At 39.2% G+C, this 22,871-nt stretch overlaps 2 protein-coding genes across 2 annotated transcripts; one reads left to right on the top strand and one right to left on the bottom strand.

Annotated features, from left to right (window-relative positions):
• Positions 1–10,943, bottom strand: pan2 (poly(A) specific ribonuclease subunit PAN2). The gene is made up of 26 exons (XM_079225627.1): positions 10,883–10,943; positions 10,105–10,409; positions 9,800–9,969; positions 9,588–9,708; positions 9,377–9,454; positions 9,022–9,292; positions 7,842–8,187; positions 6,163–6,259; positions 5,855–5,974; positions 5,622–5,741; positions 5,380–5,508; positions 5,085–5,284; positions 4,733–4,881; positions 4,450–4,556; positions 4,247–4,345; positions 4,059–4,150; positions 3,584–3,728; positions 3,339–3,479; positions 3,169–3,228; positions 2,998–3,088; positions 2,757–2,914; positions 2,489–2,632; positions 1,543–1,722; positions 1,370–1,463; positions 372–563; positions 1–266 (listed from the first exon to the last, which is right to left on the bottom strand). Exons 2-26 carry the CDS (start codon positions 10,390–10,392, stop codon positions 232–234), a joined length of 3,627 nt encoding a protein of 1,208 aa, XP_079081753.1. The 5' UTR covers positions 10,393–10,409; positions 10,883–10,943; the 3' UTR covers positions 1–231.
• A 6,617-nt stretch (positions 10,944–17,560) lies between these two features.
• On the top strand, positions 17,561–22,186 carry ormdl2 (ORMDL sphingolipid biosynthesis regulator 2). The gene is made up of 4 exons (XM_079226584.1): positions 17,561–17,588; positions 19,031–19,204; positions 20,096–20,247; positions 21,487–22,186. The coding sequence occupies exons 2-4, from the start codon at positions 19,031–19,033 to the stop codon at positions 21,620–21,622; spliced, it is 462 nt and encodes a 153-aa protein (XP_079082710.1). The 5' UTR covers positions 17,561–17,588; the 3' UTR covers positions 21,623–22,186.
• The last annotated feature ends 685 nt before the right edge of the window (positions 22,187–22,871 follow it).

The raw sequence follows: 22,871 nt of genomic DNA, 5'->3' as shown, positions 1-22,871 counted from the left end.
AAAAAACATTTGTTTTTTAAAAAAGCATCCAAAAACATACAATACAAATTTCCTTTTTCCTGGACGAAAAGTAAAAATGTTCACATGATTAAAACTGCTTCGTCACCTCGCTGAAGTGGACCATACATGCAACAAAGACCTTCATGTACAATGTACACAATGCAAAAAATGACTAACTGAACTAGCAGATGTCAATCAAAACTCTTGAGTGGGAAGAGGTCACAGTGCAGCTTACAGCCCCATCACAGAGGGAAACACAGCAGCACCTGTTGAAGGAGGGTGCTTTCAATCCACTCAGAAGTTTCTCATGAACTCATTACTACATTAACATCAGTATTAAATTCAATGTTACATCGTACTTTTTGGGCTACCTTGACCATCTCCTGTTTCCGATTCCGGGACTTTCCAGTCCAGCTGGCGACCTTTTTCGTAGAGTCCCTTCAGGACCTTCCTCACTTCGTCATTCCCCCCTCCGCGACTCAGCTCCAGGTGTTTCCTGTACAGCTGCAGAGCGGTGCGTGCATCCTCTATGCTGTCGTGGGTTTCCCCCTGGATGTTGAGTTCTAGGAGACACAAAGAGAAAAGGACATTCAGGCTCATCTCAACAATGAATCATCAGTTTACAAAGCTCATATCATCAATTCACACTTTGTGTATATGTGTGTGTGTGTGTGTGTGTGTGTGTGTGCTGTTGTAATTGTTAGTCTTTCTTTGCACTGGAACTTAGCCACCATGCAGTACAATAGTATAGTATCTTATCTTAATTGCAATTGACCAACTGATTAAGCTACCTACCTGTCCACAGAAACATCAGATAAATGAATAATTGGGAGAAGTCGTGCGTGTGCTCATATGCTTCGGCCCTGCAGCTGTGCTGCTGTCAGTTTTTTAGTTTTCGCCATAAAAAGCTGAAAACAAAACATTAACACATTCTAATATTAGCGTTTATTTGGAGTCACATGTCTGTCCGTATGAATGTATGTCCTTTCAGCTTTGTTTTTAGTCTCTACCAACTATATCTGACTATAGCTGCTAAATGCTCCACTATGTTCACCAGCTAGTCACTAACCGTGTCTGTCTGCTGCGGAGCATGTAGTGTACAAAGATCTTTAGAGCTTTTTTTTACTGAAAACAGCTGCTGTGTACTGAAAACCACACAATCAGTGTGTGAAACAAAACAGTGAAGTTGCGGGCCAAAAAAAATCTAAACAATAAGCTGAAAGAAGCTTCAAAGCTCCATATAGTTGAAGGAACTGTAGTTGGCTAATAATTCTCTGATTTGTCATTACAAGCCAACCCTTTCGCATTACCTGTAGTTGTGTGATCTGTTAATTATGGCAGAATATTGATCATAGCCGCCTTAACTTACCTAGAAAGTACCAGGCGAGAAATCTCAGAGAAATCATCCTTTTGCGGGGTAAATGGAACAAGTGGACAGTGTCGACGACTTGGTCTTTCAGAACCTTAAAAACAGCAAAGAAATAGACTTAAGTAACCTGTGTTTCGTTGACCACCAGACTTTAAGTATGTGAAATAACACACCTGTAAATTAATAACCCGAAAGTCCTTCTGTAAACCGTGACCAACAAAACGAACTCCTGTGTCAATGAGGAAGCGCAGCTTTAAGTAAGTGGACTTCAGTGTGGTCAAATGCTTTGAAGAGATCTTTGCATCCAGGTCTCCTGGTTTGATGCCAGAATATTGAGTCAAATAGTCGACCACCTGGAAGAACAGAGATTCAGAATCAGAACCATTTATTGCCACATGTTTTCACATACAAGGAATTTGTCCTGGCGGGAGGTGCATAACATTTAACATTTGATAATACACATTTAACAATAAACAGAGTGCAATAAATGGGAGCATGAATATTTACAATTAAATCTACAGTAGAATATACAATTAAAGTTAAAATAAAGTGCATAGACATAAGATAGCAGTACTTTAAGGAAGTGTTGGGGGTCTATAGCCAGAGCGGCTGTTTCACAAGTTAGAAAAAGTACCTTCCCTCTTCAGGGTTAATGTTTGACTTTGCAGCTTTCATCACAACTAATAAACTCATAAAACAGTCTCTCCTATCAAGTTAGAAGAAAGTACTCATTATAGTTGCTTATCTATCATCATAATCTAAGCACAATTAAAGATCAGGACATTTTCTGTGATGGAAAGTAAACAAAAGGAAACACAGTTCCACCTCTGTTGATGAAAAGCAAAACTTTCCAGAATTGATCTGCAGTCTGAACAACTGTCTTCTTCTTGAATGAACTTGTCACAGATTATCCTCCATTGTGTACAAGTGTATTATCATCGCTAACAAAAGGACACACTGTTTAATGACAATGAAGGTAGCGCGATAGAGGCCGTGATCGGGAGTGTCATCCCCCGTGTAATATTTTATTCTATATATAGTCAGGTTTATCATGTTTCTTCGACATTCAACACTTCGGTTACGTGAATGGGCTTTTCCCACCAGCTGTTTTACACTCACCTGCTCCTGAGTCGATATGTAGTCGTCAATGAAGGGAACCCCCTCGTTGGGGCCCTGGCCCCTCACACAGGTGATCCTGGCCACAGACATCTGACTGGGCTTGATGGTCGACTTGGTGCCGTCACTGCGAAGCTCTGCCTCTTCCTGCGACACAGACATGAGGTTTATTCAAAGTGTCTTACCACAATAAGTTCATAACATCATAACATCCTTTGTGACAGACAGACACAGTGAGATAAACAGACAGTGGCAATACAACCAGACACACCTGGTTGAGCGTGACAAACTCAGCGTCCAACCCCACCAAGTCACCAGCCTGCGGCATCTCGCTGACCATGAGGGGGATGAAAGTGGCGTGACTCTTCCTCTGCTTTCGAGCCAACGAGGCCTCGGTCAGCAGCACGCTGGCATCTATGGGATTTTTAACTGAGACAAACCTCAAAGCATGAGCAGGCGAATACATTAATGCAAAAAAGTAAATTCACCAGATTTGTTGTCCTCAAACTTACTGCGAAGGTCGTATTTGGTGTGGTAGTTCCTCTTGGCATAATACAGAATGCCTGGCACTTTCCAGCTCACATCAAACTGGGCAGCTTCAGTCTTTGACAAACAAAAACACAATACTTCAACATGACTGGAAACATGATATTTCATTAGCAAAAATTAAATCAAATATGTACCTTGTCAATTGGCTCAATTAAGAAATCATTGAAGAGGTACCACTGCTGATGTGTGACTCCCTGAAACAGACAAAGATTTGATCCAGAGTAGAACCTGAACGTCACTTTGTCTGAACATTGCAGAAGCAGTTATCTGTTTGACTGCATTTTCTAATCTAAGCTTTACTCACCTCTTTTCTTTGATGGTAGGTCTCTCCTACTTTGATGTGTGCAACCAGGTTTCCACCTGTGCGAGCATCCAGGATGTGAGGCACCGTGACCACCAAGTCGTAGACGGATGCGCCCTCCTCCTCCTCTTCCTCCGTACTTAACTGATGAGACCATGTAACAAGTTGTTAGTTGCATGTACATCTTTACACACAAGCTAAATCCAAGATTCAAAATCTGTGTTTTAATGGAGATCTTTCTCCTTCACCTCCTCTCCTTCAGGCCAGCTGCAGATCTCCAGTCCCTGACTTTTGCTGATGCACATCTTGATAGCCGCAGGGATCCAGACGTGTCGCAGATCCTCCGCTCGCGTGTCAAAGGTGATGCCCTCCATATTGCAAGTGCCCTCCCCGCTGCATGGGATGTACAGTGACGTGAAAGTGGTGTTCAAAATTATGGAAAAAATATTAAGTCAAGTCATGGCAACGAAAGAGTTGCTAAAAATATTTTTTTGCCAAACATGTGAGCCTCTCAAATTTCAGATTTGCTGCTCATCTCTCTTTTATATAATTTTGGACTCAAACAATTTAAAGATTTGGGGAAATTGCATTAGGCATAAAAAAAAATGTTGATGTTTTATAGATGAAACAGTTAATTATATCATTAATCAAAAACATGAATTGACAACAGAAATAATTAACGATGCAAAACTATCTCTTATATTATATTAAAGGATATCTTACTCCAAGCACCACTCGGTGGGCATAGGCGGCGGGGGTTCTTTAGGTTTTGGAGGTTCCATTTTTTCTTTCTGCATGGCCTTATTAAAGGAGTACTGTGGAGAAAAACAAACAACAATTATGTTATGAATGAGATAACGTGTATTTGAAACAGTCAGGATGGAAATAAAACCAAGATGAGTGTAATTTACCTCCGCCTGAACCTTCCAGAATTCAGCCTCCTTAGCACTGTTTACCTCACAGTTGATGACCAGAACATCTGGGAGACATCTAATGTTGCGTGTCTGCACCTAAAGTGGCACACAGAAACACTCGTGATGTAGAAAAGACTTAAATAAGACTACAAAAGTATTGTCAGATAATAGGATGTGCCTGAACAGGAGCTGTAACTCACTGTGGGTTGATACTTCTCACAGTTTTCACACCACGCCTGAGTGCTCTGCTCCAGACAGATGCTTTTCTTCAAGATCTCAACAAAGTCATATTCTTTTATTGTTTTTTCTGAAGAGTCAAAGTTAGATGAGTACATTGTCAACAGTTAATTATTATTATTTACTTTTAATTGGCCCCAGGTTATCCATACACTTGTCTTTCAGAGCCAAGCTTGAGGAACATGATAGCTGCACGATAATAGCTATCTATAAACGGTGAGAACAGAAAGAGTACGTTGAACTCACCTTGAGAGTTATGTTCAGGGTAATGCATGGTGAAGAGCAGCGAGAGCGAGGAGCGGACCGTCTCCTTGCCACAGCGACACAGGCTGCTGTTCTCAACTTCACATCCAAATAGTTTTCCGATGGCGGACTCACCAGAAGAACCCAGAGAACTGCATAAATGTTTCAGACACATTAGTGATCATTTCATTTAGCTGACGCTTTTATCCAAAGTGACTTACAATAAGTGCATTCAACAATGAGTACAAACTCAGAACAACAAAAATCAAGAAAGTACAAATTCTTGATCATCTTCCCTAAACTGTACCAAGAATACCTCCAGGCTCTGTTTTGTATTTCTGTCGGCTGCTCTGACCTGCTGCTGGCTCCCCTGTAGGCCTGCGGGCCCTCCTGCTCCTGCGTCTCCTGGTGGAGCTGGGTGAGGATGAAGCGGTTCCAGCTCTGGATTAAGCGACCGAGTCTGGCCTTCCCTGTTTGCTCGTCTGAGTCTGCGAGGATCAGACCCAGCGCTGAGGCTTCTGGGATGGTACGAAATGCTCGGAGGAAGTTACTGGCCTTGAAGAGGTGGAGAGGTTAGATTAGTAAATATACAATACAATGAACAAAATATCGACCTTCAGTTATTCAGAGAAACATTAACAAACAGCTACCTGGCATGGATCTCCTCGTGACAAATCCAACATGTGGAAGAGGAAGCCAAGCTCACAGGCCAAACAAAACTCCTTCTGGCACAAATGATTTTGCACTAGATACCGTATTGGCTCCAGGAAATATAGTACCTAACACAGAAACAGGACAACAACTACTGAGCATGGGTCAAAGAAAACAACAACTTTTAAATAATCTCTCAAAAACAAACTAAAATTCACTAGAAACCTTCCTAGTTTCTTACCTGGATCATGCAGTTGCAGTAGGCATTGGGGATGTGAGGCTCCAGACCAGCAAACAAGGTTCTGTTGTAATGTTTGAAGTCAAAGTCCTCCAGTCCAAGTTTAGAGTATTTAATTGTGACCTGATCCAGCACAAAGATCAAACATATTTTTATACACAGCAGAGATGATTTTTTGTTTCTTTTTTCAAACAGTCCTTTTACATAAAAACCATGATAAATATGTTGAGACCAACCTTTCTGTACTTTTTGGGCACCATGTAAAGGTGTGGCTCTTCATCACGTCCAATTGGTGATTCAGGGACCTGGTTGTAATTATCATAATCAAGCTCCACATCTTTAATTTTGTAAGGAACCTGAAATAAGACAGGATATAGATTTTAGATCATTGAAATCTCTATATGACACTGAACACAGCACAAAATGTTGTTTTCTAAATCTGAATATAGTGGAAATGACACACTAATACTAAGGTCGTTCACATAATGTGTTTTGTTGCATTTTGACGGCTTTAAAACAACGACATTGTGTGTTTTTGACATGCCTGGTTCCGAGGGCGGGTGCGAGGGTTTGCTGCATAGCCAATGAACCCAACCGTTTTCATGGTGCGCAGGATTTCTGGGTCCACGGGAGGAGCTCGTCTGTTGGAAAGAACAAAAATGGGCCTAATGCAAGAACCACTCGTACGAACAGGAGATGGATACACCGATTTTCTAGAGTTTTTAATTTTCTGAGGTACGAGAACACAATTTACAAGTCGTCATGTGCAATTAGTCTGCTGTTATCCAAGCCAAAGTTCACAAATGAATTGTAAGTTTCATTAATTTATAGTTTGAAAAAAGAATTACACAGTTTGACACTGCAATTCAAAGACTACTATAATTGTAAATGTATTCATGTAGCCGAAGGCTATCACCTTTACTTGAATTGGACTTTGATGTTATTGTATAACACTACAACATCCATATGAACATCTCAAACTGAAATACGACATCAATTATTTGACCCTCTCCCGTTGTTGTCATCGATCGCTTAGCTGTGGCGAGACATTTTCATATTAAAACATTTATTTTTATTTAAACCACTGACCATTAGGGGACACAGCATTGACAGCAGCCTTAAAAATAGTATCATCGAGGCGTTAATTTGAGTCATTTACGAATCTCATAAAAAAAGTAAGAGAAAGTTGAGATAAGAATATGAAAATGTTCTTTCTTGAGGTCCAATGCTTTAAGATGAAAAGCATCCTTTAATAAATGGTAGGATTTCAAGACACACTAGGCAAATGCTGTAAGTGACATATACTCCTAGCTTAAACATATGCAGTCTAATACAACAGCTATGCTCCCTTATACTGAAAAATGTTTATAATATTATATCTAATAGTTTCAACCAAAATGACCATAATGGCCTTCCTAAAAGGAGGCTTTTATTGCAGGACTGTTGTACTTAATAAACTAGAGACTGACTTTTTTTGAGATACTAAAAGAATGACAAGCATATGAATGAGTAATGAGACACTTTTAGGTTATAATGTGCAATGTTAGTATCGAAACATATAAACTAATTTCAAGTGAGATTTTATACCCATTAATTGGTGATGTAATATGTGATGTGTCTCAGTCTGGCCGCTCAAATTGCGTTCCACATTGTTCCATATGTGACTCACAGCATAACAAAGTAACACTGATGTCACTTCAGGAGAATTGGTTAACCATGACTGCAGGAAAGAGAAAGGAATAAGTTCCTAATGGTGACGGTGTGGTGTGCAGTGAGATCATACATCCTAGTTGGATATTTTACTATAACTAGTGATGTTGTTTATTTCTGCTATTGTCGACCGATCCCATGAAAAGACCAAAATCTGTGCGTTTGTGTGTCTCTCAGTACTTTCCAACTTCCCTGTCTTGTCTGCAGCACTCAGTCCCAAGCCTATGGATTCCTACTGAAGACGTGAATCTTTAAAGGTTGCTCACAAATATTGGTAACATTTTTAACAAAGAAAAAATTCATTTCCTAAAACAGCTGAGGGTAAATGGTGTATTTGCTGGGAAAAAATTGCAGCCGCGAATTGTATGTGTTTTTAAAAGTTTGTGGACAACAATAGATCTCTATTATGCAGAGGAATAATGTTAGTGTTGTTGCTTTTATGTAGGGTTGCCATTACCAGTTATATAAAATCAGCTGGGGTAAAGACATAGTACTTGTGACTGACTGTGTTACCTGGGGCTGGGTGTAGACTTTGCAGTGGCCCAGTCCGACAGCAGATGCTCTGTGCTGGTCAGTTGCGTGGGGATAATCGAGAGGGGCAGCAGATCGTGGTTCCAGTCCAGCTGAGGCAGCGTGTCAACAAGGCAGGGCAGAGCAAACTCTGTCTCCCGGGAGTAGTCATTGAATGAAACCTCTGGAGCGTCAGACCACAGGTGCACACATCCCGCAGAGTCCCCGAAGGCCAAGGCTTGTTTGCTGGACGATACGTCAAAACTCATGAGCAGCTGGCCCACGGTGTTAATGTGAAAAATGTCCGCCATATTGGCAAGACCAGTGGGCTCACAGAACTGGCATTGACCTGGACAAAGAAACAGGAGGTGGAACATTATTCTCAAGCTAAATGTGTCAATATTGAGGAAACATTTTCACTCAATTATCTAAATACTGGTAGATGAAGCCTGGACAATCCTTCTCAGGTAACACTATTCAGGAAACTCTTTAGTTGTCACTAAATGTCACTTGTCACTTATTTGAGTGTGATACAAATCTTGATGTATTTTTCTAAAGAAGAGCATGTGTCACGTTTACTGACTAAACTCTCAAAGAGATAACGGTCGACAAACACACAAACTACAGCAATCATTCTAAAAAGACTGTGTCAGGACCCACAGTGCAGGGGATTTTATCAGAGTTGCCCAATACATTTTCAGAATTTCTGCCTTTGTCTATTATTTCTGCAGTACACATTTGAGCCACATGAAGGAGCCTGAATGTTTGTAATGTTCTGATAATTGTAGCCTACTTATAATGCTGAATCTAAAAAGGCAACCGAAGCATACATACTGTTTGTTTTACTGATGAGAAGAACAAACAAGAACATGTTAACTTCATCTAAAATTATGTATTTGGTCTCATTCATAATTGATTTTATATCATAACATGCATGAAACAAAGTTTAAGTTTATCAAATGTACATATCTTGGAAGTGGCTGATTTACCTATTCAAGATAATATAAGGTGATGCAGAAATGGCAGATAAAATGGTCAGGTTACACACAAATTTGCTTTTCTCCCGACTTATAGATAAGGCCTGTTGTGAATTGTGAAAAGTGAGTTCCCAGGGAAAAAGTTTGGGAAACACTACACCACAGAACATGTTTATGAGAATGACCCCACATTCCCCGGCTGATACCTGTCTGTGAGATGATCAACAGGCGTGACGTGTAGGTCGGAATGAAGCGCAAGAACAGGGGGTCCACATGCACCTGAAGTGGCGTCACTGCTCGCATCATACGGAGGTCATACACCATGAGGAATCGGTCGCATGCCAACCCATTCATTCCTCGGCTGGAGAACCCGCACGCAGCCAGAAGGTTTCCATGAACGTCAAAGTCTGAAAGGCTGCCAGAGAAGGCATCAAACTCGTGCTCCGTTTTGAAGCTACGCAAGTCTCGAAGGGTGATCTGTTTTTAAGCAGAGAGAAAGTGAGTGTTGTGCAAGTCAAAAAAAACATCTTTCACAAACGGATTTGATCAAGTCGTCCTTACCTTGCCAGAAGTGTGTCCACAGTAGAAGTAACGACCAGTTTGGCGCATTATTGCCACTCCAGGTACATCAACAGCGAACTGTCGAGTACACATGACAAGAAAATAAACAGTCAATCACTTATTTCTATGTTGTTTGATCTATAGTGGCAGATTTTGTCATGTGGTCCAGTGCTGTATGTATAGATGCTTGTGGGTAGTGATAATCTCTCACCTTTTGGGTTTCTTGAACAGTATTCAAGTCAAGTTCAACTGCGTAGTTTTGCAATCCACCCATGAGCAATGTGTTGTTATCAGTCATGAGGAGACTGTGCATATCAGCTCCTTCATCCATCCTGGAATGTACAATATTTTACGACTGCAGCTTGTCAACAATCTATCTCAGCACAAGAACAGCAGTCGCCATCAATACTTTGTGACACTTACGGGTAATCAAACATAACAAGGCCCCCACGAGTGTGGCACTTGAGGTTACACTTCGAAAGAAACAGGACGCCTGTTTCCAAACTCTGAATGTGACGGATGTCGTCTGATGCATTCGCTTGGAAAGAAGAATGGCGGCCCATTGTCGGTCCAAAGAATGAGGTTACATGACCCTAAAGAGAATGATGAAAGAAATAATATGAAATGACATTAAACATAAGGCAGACTTTGTTTTTCTGAAACATGCAGGCTGTACTATACATTGTCTTTGGCCACTATTTCCCATCATAACCACATCCTCATCTTACTCTGTGGTTTCCCATCCAGATAATTTCCTCCTGGAGATCAAAGTGTGTTGCTGTGACTGGGATGCCAACTTCTGAAACTGCACTGTGTAATTCTGAAAACATCCCCTCCATGAGGTGCACAGCCTCGGAACCGTTCCCCGCGAGTCCCTCTGGGTCGAGTTCCACTCCCTGCAGTAAACTGGGGTTGAGGTGGGGGTCCATGGAGGGCTCCATCCCCGCCTCCATGGTCCCGTGAAGGCTGGGTGGGTACTCACCCATCCCAGCGTCGAGACCGTCAAAGTTCATCATGAGTAAGTTAAATCAACCTGCAGATGAAATACAGCTCATGTAAATAAATAATAATACCACCATGTCACATACACGTGTTTCATTTCATTATGTGTTTATATTAAACCAATCTCAAGTATCGATCCGCATCTTCAGGCTTGTTTTAACATTAGCTATCAGTAGCTAACGTTAGCTTCTATCGGTATAACCTCGATAACTGTTCAAAACAGTCTCCGAAGCCAAAGTTAGTATTTATTACTGAAATGTGTCCACGTGACAGAAAGATAAGCTAGTGCACTGTTCTTCACTCCGCGAGCGTTGACGGTTAGCGTTAACGAACGCAAGTTGCTGATTTAGCTAACTTGGCTAAAGTTAGCACGAACGAGACAGAAACTGACACCACGTGCACATTTCGTCCGTTTTTAGATTCACGACATCCTCAATAATGAAGAGTGTGTTTTTTCATAAATACCAAAAATAATTTAATACAGCAATATAAAGTTATAAAGACCTCTTCTTGTGACACGACAGGAGTCCATGCTCACTTCAACCACAATAACAATACAAAAACCAAACACTTCCGGAGCAAACAGGGGTGCGTTCAAGAGCCGCAGTTTTTGTGAGAGTTCAGAAACTACATTTAATTTGTAAGTACATTTAATCTAGTAATTAAATGTATAGTGCAATTTAGTGATATTTCACTTTAGCATTTTTATTTTATGATCAGCTGTTCACTCCCAACATGTATCTGAAACACATCATTTCAATAGTCAATACTTGCAAATCTCATCTATAAATGTATTTGCCGGCTTCATTACTCTGCAAAATGGAATAACAGTAATAATAAAAAAGTACATTTAGCTGTTGAATCATTTATTTAAAAAAGGAGGACTTTTACTTGTAATGGAGTATTTTTGTATACCATGGCATTGCTACTATACCTTAGATAAAAGATCTGAGTACTTCCACCACTACTATTAGTTTGATGAATAATAGTTTGATGAATTTCAAATTTGTAGAGCTGAAACAGTTGGTAGAATCTATTAAATGATCAAAAGAAGATTATTCGGCAGGTATATCAATGATTGATACATGTTTTATATCATATTCAACAAAACATCTTTAAGTTTTGAACTGTTGGTTGCACAAAAGAAGACGTTTAAAGGTGTCACCTTGGGCTTTAGCAAATTGTAACAGTATTATTCAGTGTTTTCTGATATGTTGAACTCAGCAGACACATTTTTAATGATTAGTTTAGTTGCAGCCCTACAAATTTGCTTTGGGAGTATGCAACATTCAAGCGTCAAATAAACTGAAATGACAAAGGCCTTACAAATGTGCTCTGTGTCAGATTATTGTTTTAAAACCTTTAATACCTAAATTACTGCATTCATGCATTGCATATTCCATTCCTTTTGATTAAAATACCACAGACTAATGGACACAAAACAAACATGAGCAAGGATGGTATTCCAGCACTGGTGTGCTTGATGGTTTTTGTGGCTCAGGGCAAAATATAAAGAATCTGTTCTGCAGCCCAGTATCTTGGGCAATTCCGTGCCGCAATTCTGTACCTCATCTGTGACTCATGTCCATGTGTTCAGCGTAACACAGGGGGAAATATTCACTTTGTGTAGTGAGGCAAGAAGTAAAGGTGTGGAGGTTGGGGCTGTGAGTGAACGTCTGACTTTAAGATCTGGGTTTCTTACTGTTGCAAACCGAATGAATCCAGCCCTGATCTTAACACTACAAATATTACCTTTTGTATAAAGATAGTCCATGCATAACATCGCAGTGATTGTCCCGTAAAAGTGATCAATTGAGCATCTTATTTAGGTGATATACATCTGTTCTGTGTTCATATTAATTGAAGGATTAGAAGGCTATCAGTACTCTTTCCACCTTTACCAACATTTCAAATTAATAAATAAATGACAAGAAAGTATTGTTCCTAAATTTGTTTGATCATACTTTGTATTGCACTGAGTCAGTTACAGACATATTACCACAATAAAGAACGTACATGGGAAGAATTAAGGAAGCAGAAAAATATCTTGAGCCTTCCCATGTCATTTCCTTTATCTGTAAAACTAAATTTCAGTTGAACGGCAAACGGTTTTCTCTGGTATACAAGAGGGGCAGATTGTGGACACAGCTGGAAAGTTTGTCCAATCTGTGAGGAGAATTCAGTTCATCACTGTCCTGAATTGTAAAGGTTAATCTCACTTCCTCGACACAGACATCAATGTGAAACCTGATTTTGGCACAGATTAATGTTAATTGATGTGTCATACTAGGGGTTTCTATCACACACACTTGAGTTGTATCACAGGTGTAAATAATTTCAGATAAGAATATTTAATATATGTCATTAAATAAATCCCAAATTGAGATCAAGAAAATATTTTAAATGTAAAAAGTAGAGGAATACAAATATAAATAACCTTGTTCATAGCCCACGGTTCATTTAACTTTAACTTGTGATTATAACACACAATCATTGTCTTAGTCTCAGTGGTGCAAAGTAATTTACTTTATTTACTCAAGATCCATACAATTCAGACATGCTTGTACTTTATCTAAGTATTTCCATTTTATGTTATACTTCGACTCCAATCTATCTCATAGGTTGTACATTTATTTGACACTTACTATAGTTACTTTTTACATATAAAAACATCTGCTATGCTGATGCAGTATTATACCAGTGTAGCTACAAAGTATCTCAAATGGATGAGCTAGAACATGAAAGAACATGCTGAAAGAATATATTCTGCATAACAAGTACTTTTGCTTTTGATCGTAAATTTTGCTGATAATATGGGAATTTACTTGTAATGGAGTCATTTTAGACAATGGCATGTCTATGGCTTGTATATTTGACTCTTCTTCCCTTTTTGTGTTAACCGACAATTACATCATCTGTAATTATGGTGACCTCATATTGCGCAATCACCGCAGCGTGAATTTGCACTCGGCTTGAACTCACCTGAGATGAAACACCCCCACACATGAGCACGAGCACACTTAAAAGAGCAGCGCGACTCCACACACTAATCACATCTCCCACGGGGTCGAGCTCACAGCAAAAGGAACTGGCAGAACACAACTCATTTAAACAAACCTAACACCAAACACCATGGATCTTCGTTTCACGTCTTTTGCTGCTCTGTTCTTGCTTTTCGCGGCTGCATCCTGCGCTCCGCCCAGACACACTCAGCACGATGCATGCGGGGATGTGCGGAGCAGCTCTCTGGAGCTCAATCACGTTGCTCGAACCGTTGCAAAAGAGGTAAGTTGTTTTTATTGTATTTCATTATTTGGAATTATTAATGCAAAATGCAAAATACGCTACAAAACATTGGCAATAACATTTTGATGAAGCCTCCTAATGGGTTTTGTATAAATGTAATGCTTTTTAAAAATGTGTTTTTATGGTAGGGCATGAATGTAAACACTTTTTTTTCATTTCATTTTTTAATTAAACATCTTGATCAAAACATCAAAACACAACTTAGTATAAAGTATTGGGAAGTACACAGTCATATGAAGATCAACCGGCATTTACACAACATGTTGACTTAAAATATGCAGTTTATTACAACATTTACTGATTGACATGTTTACTACTTTTATACAATGCACCATTGTTACTGAGCATGTTTGTTTGAAATGGTTTATAGGCACGAAATGGATCCAAAGATGTGTCAAATTTCACCACTGTACTCCGTTGGATGAAGGCAGAAGATAAGTGTGACCCTGAGACCCTCAAACAGAAGCCTGCGGTAAGCAACACATATCACATTAATGTGCCTATTGTATCAGTGACAGCGAAAAGTTGATGAACGTAAGACAATGAGATCCTGATTGTGATGTGATTTTAAGTCTCCTTCTTCCTCTGTCCTTCCTCAGACATGTCTTGAGAAGATACTCAACGGCCTAACGAGGTACATCTCTGCAGTGGAGAGGGTTGCTGGATTTCCAAGCTGCTCAGAGTTTGTCAGCAAAGTGAAGCCGAAGATACAAAAACTGTACAAAGACATGAAAACATGTTTTCACCTGGTAAGCTCAGTTGTTTGAAATAAATGTTCCAAAAAAAGCCCAATAACCATTGGGAGAGACAGCTTAATTTCCATCTATCAGAGTCAGAAATATGTGCAGCTTTTTTTCAGTTACTACTGGACAAAAGTTTAAATGTTTTTTTTTCTTCTTCTCTGATTCTACAGGAGTCCCACACCGTTGAAGAAGAGACTCTCCCTATAAACTGGGAGGAGAAGTCGCTGTGCCACTACACCCTGGACAGACTGTTCTCCTTCTCCATCCTCAGCGCTCGAGTCTTTGCTGTTGGGGATCCGGCTCATCACACACAGGGCTCGGCTCAGAAATGCATGTAGTGCATGAAATGTTTGCTGACATGCAGCTGTTAATTGTACAAGAATCTTATGATCACATTGATCCAAGTCTCAAGTACAGCCTTCAATGGCTGATGAATCTACAACAGTGTTTCCACTCTTGTTTCTCCCATGTATACATGGAAAGTATTTCCAATGGAATTATTATCTAACATATTTATTCAAATCATATTTAATGTATGTATTTATTAATATTTATTCAAATCAGTTGTCCTTTTGTGTGCAGAATAAATAAAATATTCATAACAGACAATATGACTTTCATCATGTGTTGTGGTTCATAAATGACATCACAGTATTTTGTTATGCCGATGGTTCCTTTCATTGTGAAGGAAGGAAGTTACCATGCACTTTCTGTGAATTAATACCCCAAACAACATGAAGAGAAATATGCTGAGACAAGGAGGAAGCTGTGCTTTCCTAAAACACTCCTGTTGCTCTACGGAGATCCACAACTTTCTGCATACTTCCTCCCAGTCAGTGGCTCTATTATAGTGCTCAGTTGAGTTCCTTCACTCACTCTGATCATGCAATGTTGTATTAGTAGTAACTCAATGGAGAACAGGAACGTGGGGGAAGAGGAAGTAGCAGTGGGCTCAGTGTAAAGGTACCAGATTGCTCAACAAAGAAATCTGTTCTCCGACTGACTTAACATCCAGAATTTAACCTAAACTCTCATCCTGTCTTTGAAGGCAACAACTGAAGGTAAAATCCCAAATTAGGTATTTAGCACCTATCTAAAAGCAGAGAGAGGATAATGATATGCTTAAATAAGTTGCACAGGCAAAAGAAAATACATTTAAAAAGTGTATAAAGCATATAGTAAGGCATACTCTTTGAAGATGTAATGCTCTTCCTAAAGAAAAACAAACAATTGAGGTCTTGCAGTTGTTTTTGATCTTTGATCGTCATGATAAAGTCATTGTGGCGATGAACCACCAGAAGTCAGAGTGAAGATCTTTCGCGACCTCTGAAGAGTGTATTATGTTGTGAGCATGAATGGGGATTTGCTGGCAGTATTTAATGTAGCTTGTGTTTGCATGAGGGTGATGCAAGCAGAAAGGTAAATGTGTTAGTCACCTGTGAGAGTTTATGATGTCATTTAAAGTGTAAGAAATCCGGCCTCTTGTTTTCTGATCATTTAGACATGAATTGATTACAATATATAAGGATACCGGTTGTAATTTGTAAATATCCTCATTATTATATAAAAAATAAAATGTCCATATAAAAACATGCTTCAATATATGACTTGACTCAGCAAACCAGAGCTCCATCAGAGCATATAATCGATGGGTCATTTGCGACTTTGTGCCACTTCCTATTTTTTACACACCTCTCATGCTTTGGGAACCAATCTGCTGAGCATGGCGGTAAAAGCCTGTGTTTTTGTTATCTCTTCCCCTCCTGAATTAGTCATTTTCCCTCATCAAAAATAATCCTCCATGCTATGTATCTCATGTATTAAATTCAATTATTATCCCATGCTTTGAGTTTACTTTACTCTTTCTTCGGATGCAAAGTTAAACCTCAGTTTAACTAATGCAAGGCAACTTTAAGACCAGAAAGACCTGTCAAGTGATACTTTGGGAAATATTTGCTCAAAGGCTTACGGACCATCAATTTTTGTTTGTGAGCTCCACAACAATGACATTCAATGCAAGATTTGGCTCAACGGATAGATTGATTAGATTTGTGGTTTTTAGCCCCAGGTGAAAGCATGGTGCACAAAATATAACATTAAATCTCGGAGTAGTGTTAACAGCTAACCCAGGGAACTTCCCTGTCTTACTGGTTTAACAGCATTGTTTTATGAATGTGATCTTAATTTGTCAGGTACATATTTTACTAGATACGCCAACAACAGCAAACAATCCCATCTGGTTCTTTACTCAATTAAGTTCTCAAGATTTATATAAATATTATGAAATAAAATGTATACACAGTGATTTTATCCATATCGTCCACTATTCAGTCAAGTAATTCAATTATGTTAAAATATTGAGTAGTGCGCACAAATGAATGTCCCACTCCCTTTACTGGTTCTTTTGCATGTATAGTTACTCTGATATTCATCCATGTAGATAAACAAATAAGCTACAACGATTTACCGTCTGTGAGGTCACAATCAATAGTGGAAGTAGTATTCATAGACTTATGTAAAAGTAGATATCGCAATATCTTGCATTTAAAAATTTTACTTAATTGGAAGTACAGTAATATCAGCAAAATATATACTGAAAGTAGGAAAAGTTATTATTGTACCGAATGCTCCTTTGCAGAATGCTATATTGTTGTTGGATTTTGTTGACTGATGTATTAATGATGATCGAAGTGAAGCTCTTTTTAACTTTATGTTCTCAGTAACATATATCTTAACTTTGGCACAGAGAAAATGTATATCAGGCTTTGACATTACATTAGTAGGGTATATGATAACACAAACTTCAGAATGTCTTCAGTCATTAACCACTACCTCTGGCCTGGTGAGATAATGTTTCACTGTGTATTCATTTTATTTCATAATATTTATATAAATCTTGAGAAGGATTGGGAATTAACAATGATGTTACAGCTATTGCTCACGTTTACTGGGGGATCCAGGGACTTTCTTGGAGACCAAGAACTCTTTTCTAAAAACGCAGTCCCGTCCCGTCACCTGACGCCGATGAGGACAGGTGGACGAAGGCGGGAGTTTTGTTAGCCGCCCGCTGTCGCTGCGGAACGGAACCAGCCCGAAGCTGACGAGGGCGGGGTCAAAGAAAGAACGAGGAATTTCCTGTTGAGCTACGACAACACAGGAAGGTAAAGTTTGCTCTTTTTAAAAGTTAAGTTTTAAACCTCAAAATGACGAATGGGCGAGGCTAATTGATCAGGGTTTAGTAGAGGCGTTTAACCTCTTTAGTAGTGATGTAGTGAGCATCACTATTTACATCCCGACCAACGTCACGTCGATCGAACGTTAGCGCGTCACCCTGTAGTCAGCAGCTACACTGCTAGCTTGACAGCTAGCATGAGCCCGTTGTGTCATTTAAAGCGAACTGTTGAGCTGAAAGTTGAACAATGTTGGTTTTGTGTGAAGGGTTTTGTGTTATTTGCTCGTGTAATATTTAAGAATCAAACGTTATCGCTGCTTCGTTATTGTTTTTGTTGTGCCGATTGTTGTCTGACTGTTGCGGTTAGTTGTAACGCTAGCTGAGTGACGTAGTGAAGTCCTGAGCGGAAGGAAGCGAGTGTTTAGTTTCATAGAATAATTCAGTCGGGCGGAGTCTTTCACCCAGAGTTGTGGTAACAATTAAGATGTGATAGTTTCTTGATTAATCGTTTGATGTTACACCAACAGTAGAAGATGTCTCTAACCAGCACATTAAATGTACAATGAATATAACTAATAATAAACACCAATTATACAGTTAGTAATAACAGTTGCGAAGTAGGTCTAAGTGCACATTAGTTTGTAATTAAGTAGCTGATTAACTTTTGTTAAAGTAATTGACTAATCAACGGTCTATTTTGAAGCACCAACTTCTCAACTGTGGGGATTTGCTGCTTTTTCTTTTTCTAATGTGACAATATCAGAGTCATCAGGTTTAAAACAAGAGATTTCATGATATCCATTTGGGATATCCACAGGAAATTGTGAGGGGGATTTTTGGGACATTTTATAGACTAAACAATGAATCAAGATAATAATCAGTGGATTGTTCTATAATGTAGATACGATTTAGTTGGAGCATTGCCGGATTCCTCCAATGTGAGAATATGTAGCTTTTCTTTGTTTTATGTTGTTGTAAAAATGTAATATCTTTGACTTTGAAAACTATTGTCAGATTAATATTCCTTCTGATGAATGTGACAGCTGTTAAAGAAGTGGATAGATCATTTGAATATATTCATAAATAAATGCATACATTATACAAATACAAATAAAAGCTAAAGTACAAACATGAAATTGAACTGTAGTGTGATGATTGTAACTATAAGTGTTGCACTGTCTGTATTGTTTGGTGATGGAATGAGCAAAAACTAAATTTCAGCAGATCAATCTCATAACTAGTCACTAGCACTCATTTTAAAATGTCTTAGGCGATCGGTTTGAGCTTTAGTCTGCTTCAAAGCATCATATTTGAGAAGTTAAATATCTATTGTCCCAGGTGATTAAAAAGTCTCTTAGTGCCTCTTGAATCAACAGACGCTTGTTTTCAGCATCCTGAACTCTTACATTTCGTCTCTCCTCTGTATTTAAGATGAACGTGGGCGTAGCTCACAGCGAGGTGAACCCCAACACGCGGGTGATGAACAGCAGAGGAATATGGCTCACCTACATGTTGCTGACCGTCGTGTTGCACATCGTCTTGCTCAGCATTCCTTTCTTCACTGTACCGCTCGTCTGGACTCTTACTAACGTCATCCACAACCTGGTCAGTTAAAGATAGAGCTATATAGAATGTAATACACATCTGAAATATATGTGACAATAACCCACAGATATTTTTGTATTTATCCTATGCAGTTTCTCTGGCTGTGTGAGACCAATTGTGAGCATTGTTTAAAAAAGCCATGATAAGTTAAATGAATAGTTTTTCCTTTTTGGAAATGCAGTTATTCACTTTCTTTCGAGAGCTACGACAATTTCGATAAACTTTCACATTTGGCTGTTAAATATTAAGCTGTAGTTTTCATTTTGATGGACTTGCATTGAAATTCACACTGATTAGCACTTCACCTTTGTGTTCTCGGGGTAAAAAGCTAGCCTGAATCTGTCCAAAAGATCATGAATATCCACTTATACCAGCACCTCTATATCTCATTTGTTTAATCTGTACAAAGAATGCAAGTTTATGAAGATATGTTTCAGTTTTAAATTATGTGCTGACTATTTCTTTGCCGGAAGCAGTTACTAATATTTTTTTTTGCTAAGCTAACCGTGTCCTGACTCCTTCATATTTAATGGACAGATATGAGAGTGGTATTGATCTTCTCATCTCTTAGCAAGAAGGCAAATTGACCAAAATGTCAAACTATTCCTTTAATTTCACATGTTAACATGATTTTTGCATCAATGTGAGGTCATGCACTTTCTGAATTGGCCAAAAAGACAGACAGTCTTTTTATCAATCAATAATTTATTGATTGCATTTCCCTAAAATCGACTTAATATAATATTGATATCATGATATTGATATTACATACAGCCCTATTAACTTTCACTTTTTTACACTTTCCCCCCTATGCAATGAAAATTATCAGCTCTGCTGGAAAAGTACAAACTGGAGGGAAACCTGTCTGTCTTTGTGGTTTGTCCTCTGCAGGTGATGTACCTGTTTCTCCACACAGTGAAGGGCACTCCCTTTGAGACTCCAGACCAAGGCAAAGCTCGTCTCCTCACACACTGGGAACAGATGGACTACGGTGTCCAGTTCACATCTTCGCGCAAATTCCTCACGATCTCACCAATTGTTCTGTACGTATGTTTAAAAAGTCCTCTGCAGAGCTGGAAAGTCTGCAGGGTTTCTCTTCAATTATGATTGATAAACAGCCATTTTCACTCTCTTGTTCAGGCTGTTAAAGATTCTCTGGGAACAATTTTAGGCTAATTTACCTGTCAAGCTTTTCGTTCTCACACAACTCAGTTATTATGACAACGATGGCAGAGAGTAAACGTCAGCACATCTTGTACAACCTGGCAATAGACTCTTAGTCTTGTTGCAGTACAACTGATTCTATCTTACTGTGTGGAACTGCTGAATAAAATAAATGCCAGTTAATTGTATAAACAATTCAATGTCCAGACTTATTCCAGACGGAAGGCTTGCTTCATCACTTACCAGGGCAACTGGATCAGAAACAATCTCTCAAACCTTTAAGATTTAAAAGGCAGTTTTTAAATGTACCAGTGAAATGGAATTTAGAACGTCTTCAGATTCTATACTGTGATCTATTTAAGAGTGAAATGGATGGAACAGTTGAGGGATGCACATTTACAAGACACACACACAACCGTCACCTGTTGTTCTATTATGAGGCGGACAAGAGAAACGTTGCAGATATTCAATCGAACATAAAGATGAATTGCGTCTGGCCTCCTTCCACAGCGCCAGCGCCCGAGCTGGCAAAACTCCGCGGGTCGTTTCTTGTCAACTGTCGGTTGAAAATCTACATTCTTGAATTAATTAGACCTCAACCAAATTAATTTGGAAATTAAAACCAGGTTTTTGCCCGTGAATATACCAACAATCTCCTATCTCTCTCTTGATATTGCTCTGTTAGCTACTACTATGTTAACGCTGAGAGCAGGATGAGTCATCAGAAGCTCCCACTTCTGTTTCAATGGGACTTTAAACTGATGCAATCATCCATGTACAGCCATGACCAAAAGAATGACACAACTAATAATTTTCACACAGTCTGCTGCCTCATTTTTTTTATGGCAATTTGCATATACTCCAGAATGTTATGAAGAGTGATCAGATGAATTGCAAAGTCCCTATTTGCCATGAAAATGAATGTAATCCTGCAAAACCATTTCCACTGCATTTCAGCCCTGCCACAAGAGGACCAAACTGAAACTATGCTTAACCATCATACAGAATGAAAACATTTATTTTTTCCAAATTTGAGACTTTAGTGTTTGCCGTGTATGTTGTTGGTGCTTCAATGTAAATGTTGATGCTACATTCACACTATCCTTCTCTCTGTGCAGGTATATTCTTGCCAGTTTCTACACAAAATATGATGCCACGCATTTCCTCATCAATACAAGCTCCCTTCTTAGTGTCCTACTTCCAAAGTTGCCTCAGTTCCACGGAGTACGGATATTTGGGATCAACAAATACTGACAGTACTGCCTGAACACTGGATTTTAACCACCAACAATGGACTTCTAGTTTTTATGTTTAGAGGTTGAGGAGAAGTTGGATGTGTCTTAACTGTACAGACTGTGTGGAGTAATATATGATTGAAGTTGCAGTTTGTGCTGCCTCTTGCAGCCTGAAAAAAAGTAAATGCACTGCTGCTGTTATGAAAGTAATTGTTTTCTTTCCTGACATTCCTGATGTATGTTTGTCAAAAAGCCAGACACTGGCTTCAAGAAAGAGAGCAAATTTGAACTGCTTTTGAATATGATGTTTATTCATTCCTCGTCTGTCTCAGATGATTTCTGTTACAAACTGCACTGGCTGCACGTCTGTAAAACTGACTGGTTGTTGCATAAATGTGAATGAATTCATTGCGGCAGTGTGGTTTATGTTCTGAATGACACGTTTCTGTTTTCCTCCATGCTTTATCTTGATTTACTGTGAATGATTTATATGCAGCATGCCTTTACACGCTATCACACACGATCATGTAATTTACTGTTTTCTAAAGCTGTACGTTGTTTCCCACTTATAAAATGTTAGTAAGAGCTACACGGTGTGAGTGCGTGGTCGTCTTATCTCTATTCCACATGGTCAAGTAGAAAAAAACGGCAAATTCCTTTTTGTAAGAATCAATTGTGGAGCAGTTTGTAAGCTGTGGGGAACTCCAGATACTTTACATAAGAGGGGCACTATGAGGGGGCTGTCACAGCGTGTACACTATGTTTGTATATCCAAGGGATTTCCCCCCCCCCTCCCCCTCCCCCTTTTGCATGCAATGTGGTCACTTTGCCATTGCAGTGAGGTTTCCCTGTTGGTGATGCATTTCTTTGGGGAAGTCAGTCATCGGAAATGCATCAGTTGAGTATCCCTACTTGATCCTGGGAAACGCATGCAAATAATGCCATCCGTAGTCAGCTGTTGTATACATGCGTAATCATCAGTTATCAATGGTTGTTGGGGTGTTCCCTGTGTTCAAATGCAGCGAGGACATTCACATTGGTGTAAAGAAGCCAGTGGTGGGATGCAGAGGGCAGTTGAGCTAAATGTCATCAGATATGGCTCACTAAAACTACAGTGGGAAAGAAAATGATGAATACAGTGTTATAGTTGTTTGTGCCAACATATACTAAAATGTACCTGATCTTAGTCATCCACTTTCATCCCAGTTTTGCTTCCACTTCCAATTCAATGTGAACTCAGAAGATTTGTCCCGAGGTACAGCATATTG

Source organism: Taurulus bubalis (assembly GCF_910589615.1).
Source record: "Taurulus bubalis genome assembly, chromosome: 11".
Lineage (NCBI taxonomy): Eukaryota > Metazoa > Chordata > Actinopteri > Perciformes > Cottidae > Taurulus > Taurulus bubalis.
The sequence above is the reverse complement of the archived record's forward strand: the minus strand, read 5'-3'. Positions and strand labels throughout refer to the sequence as shown.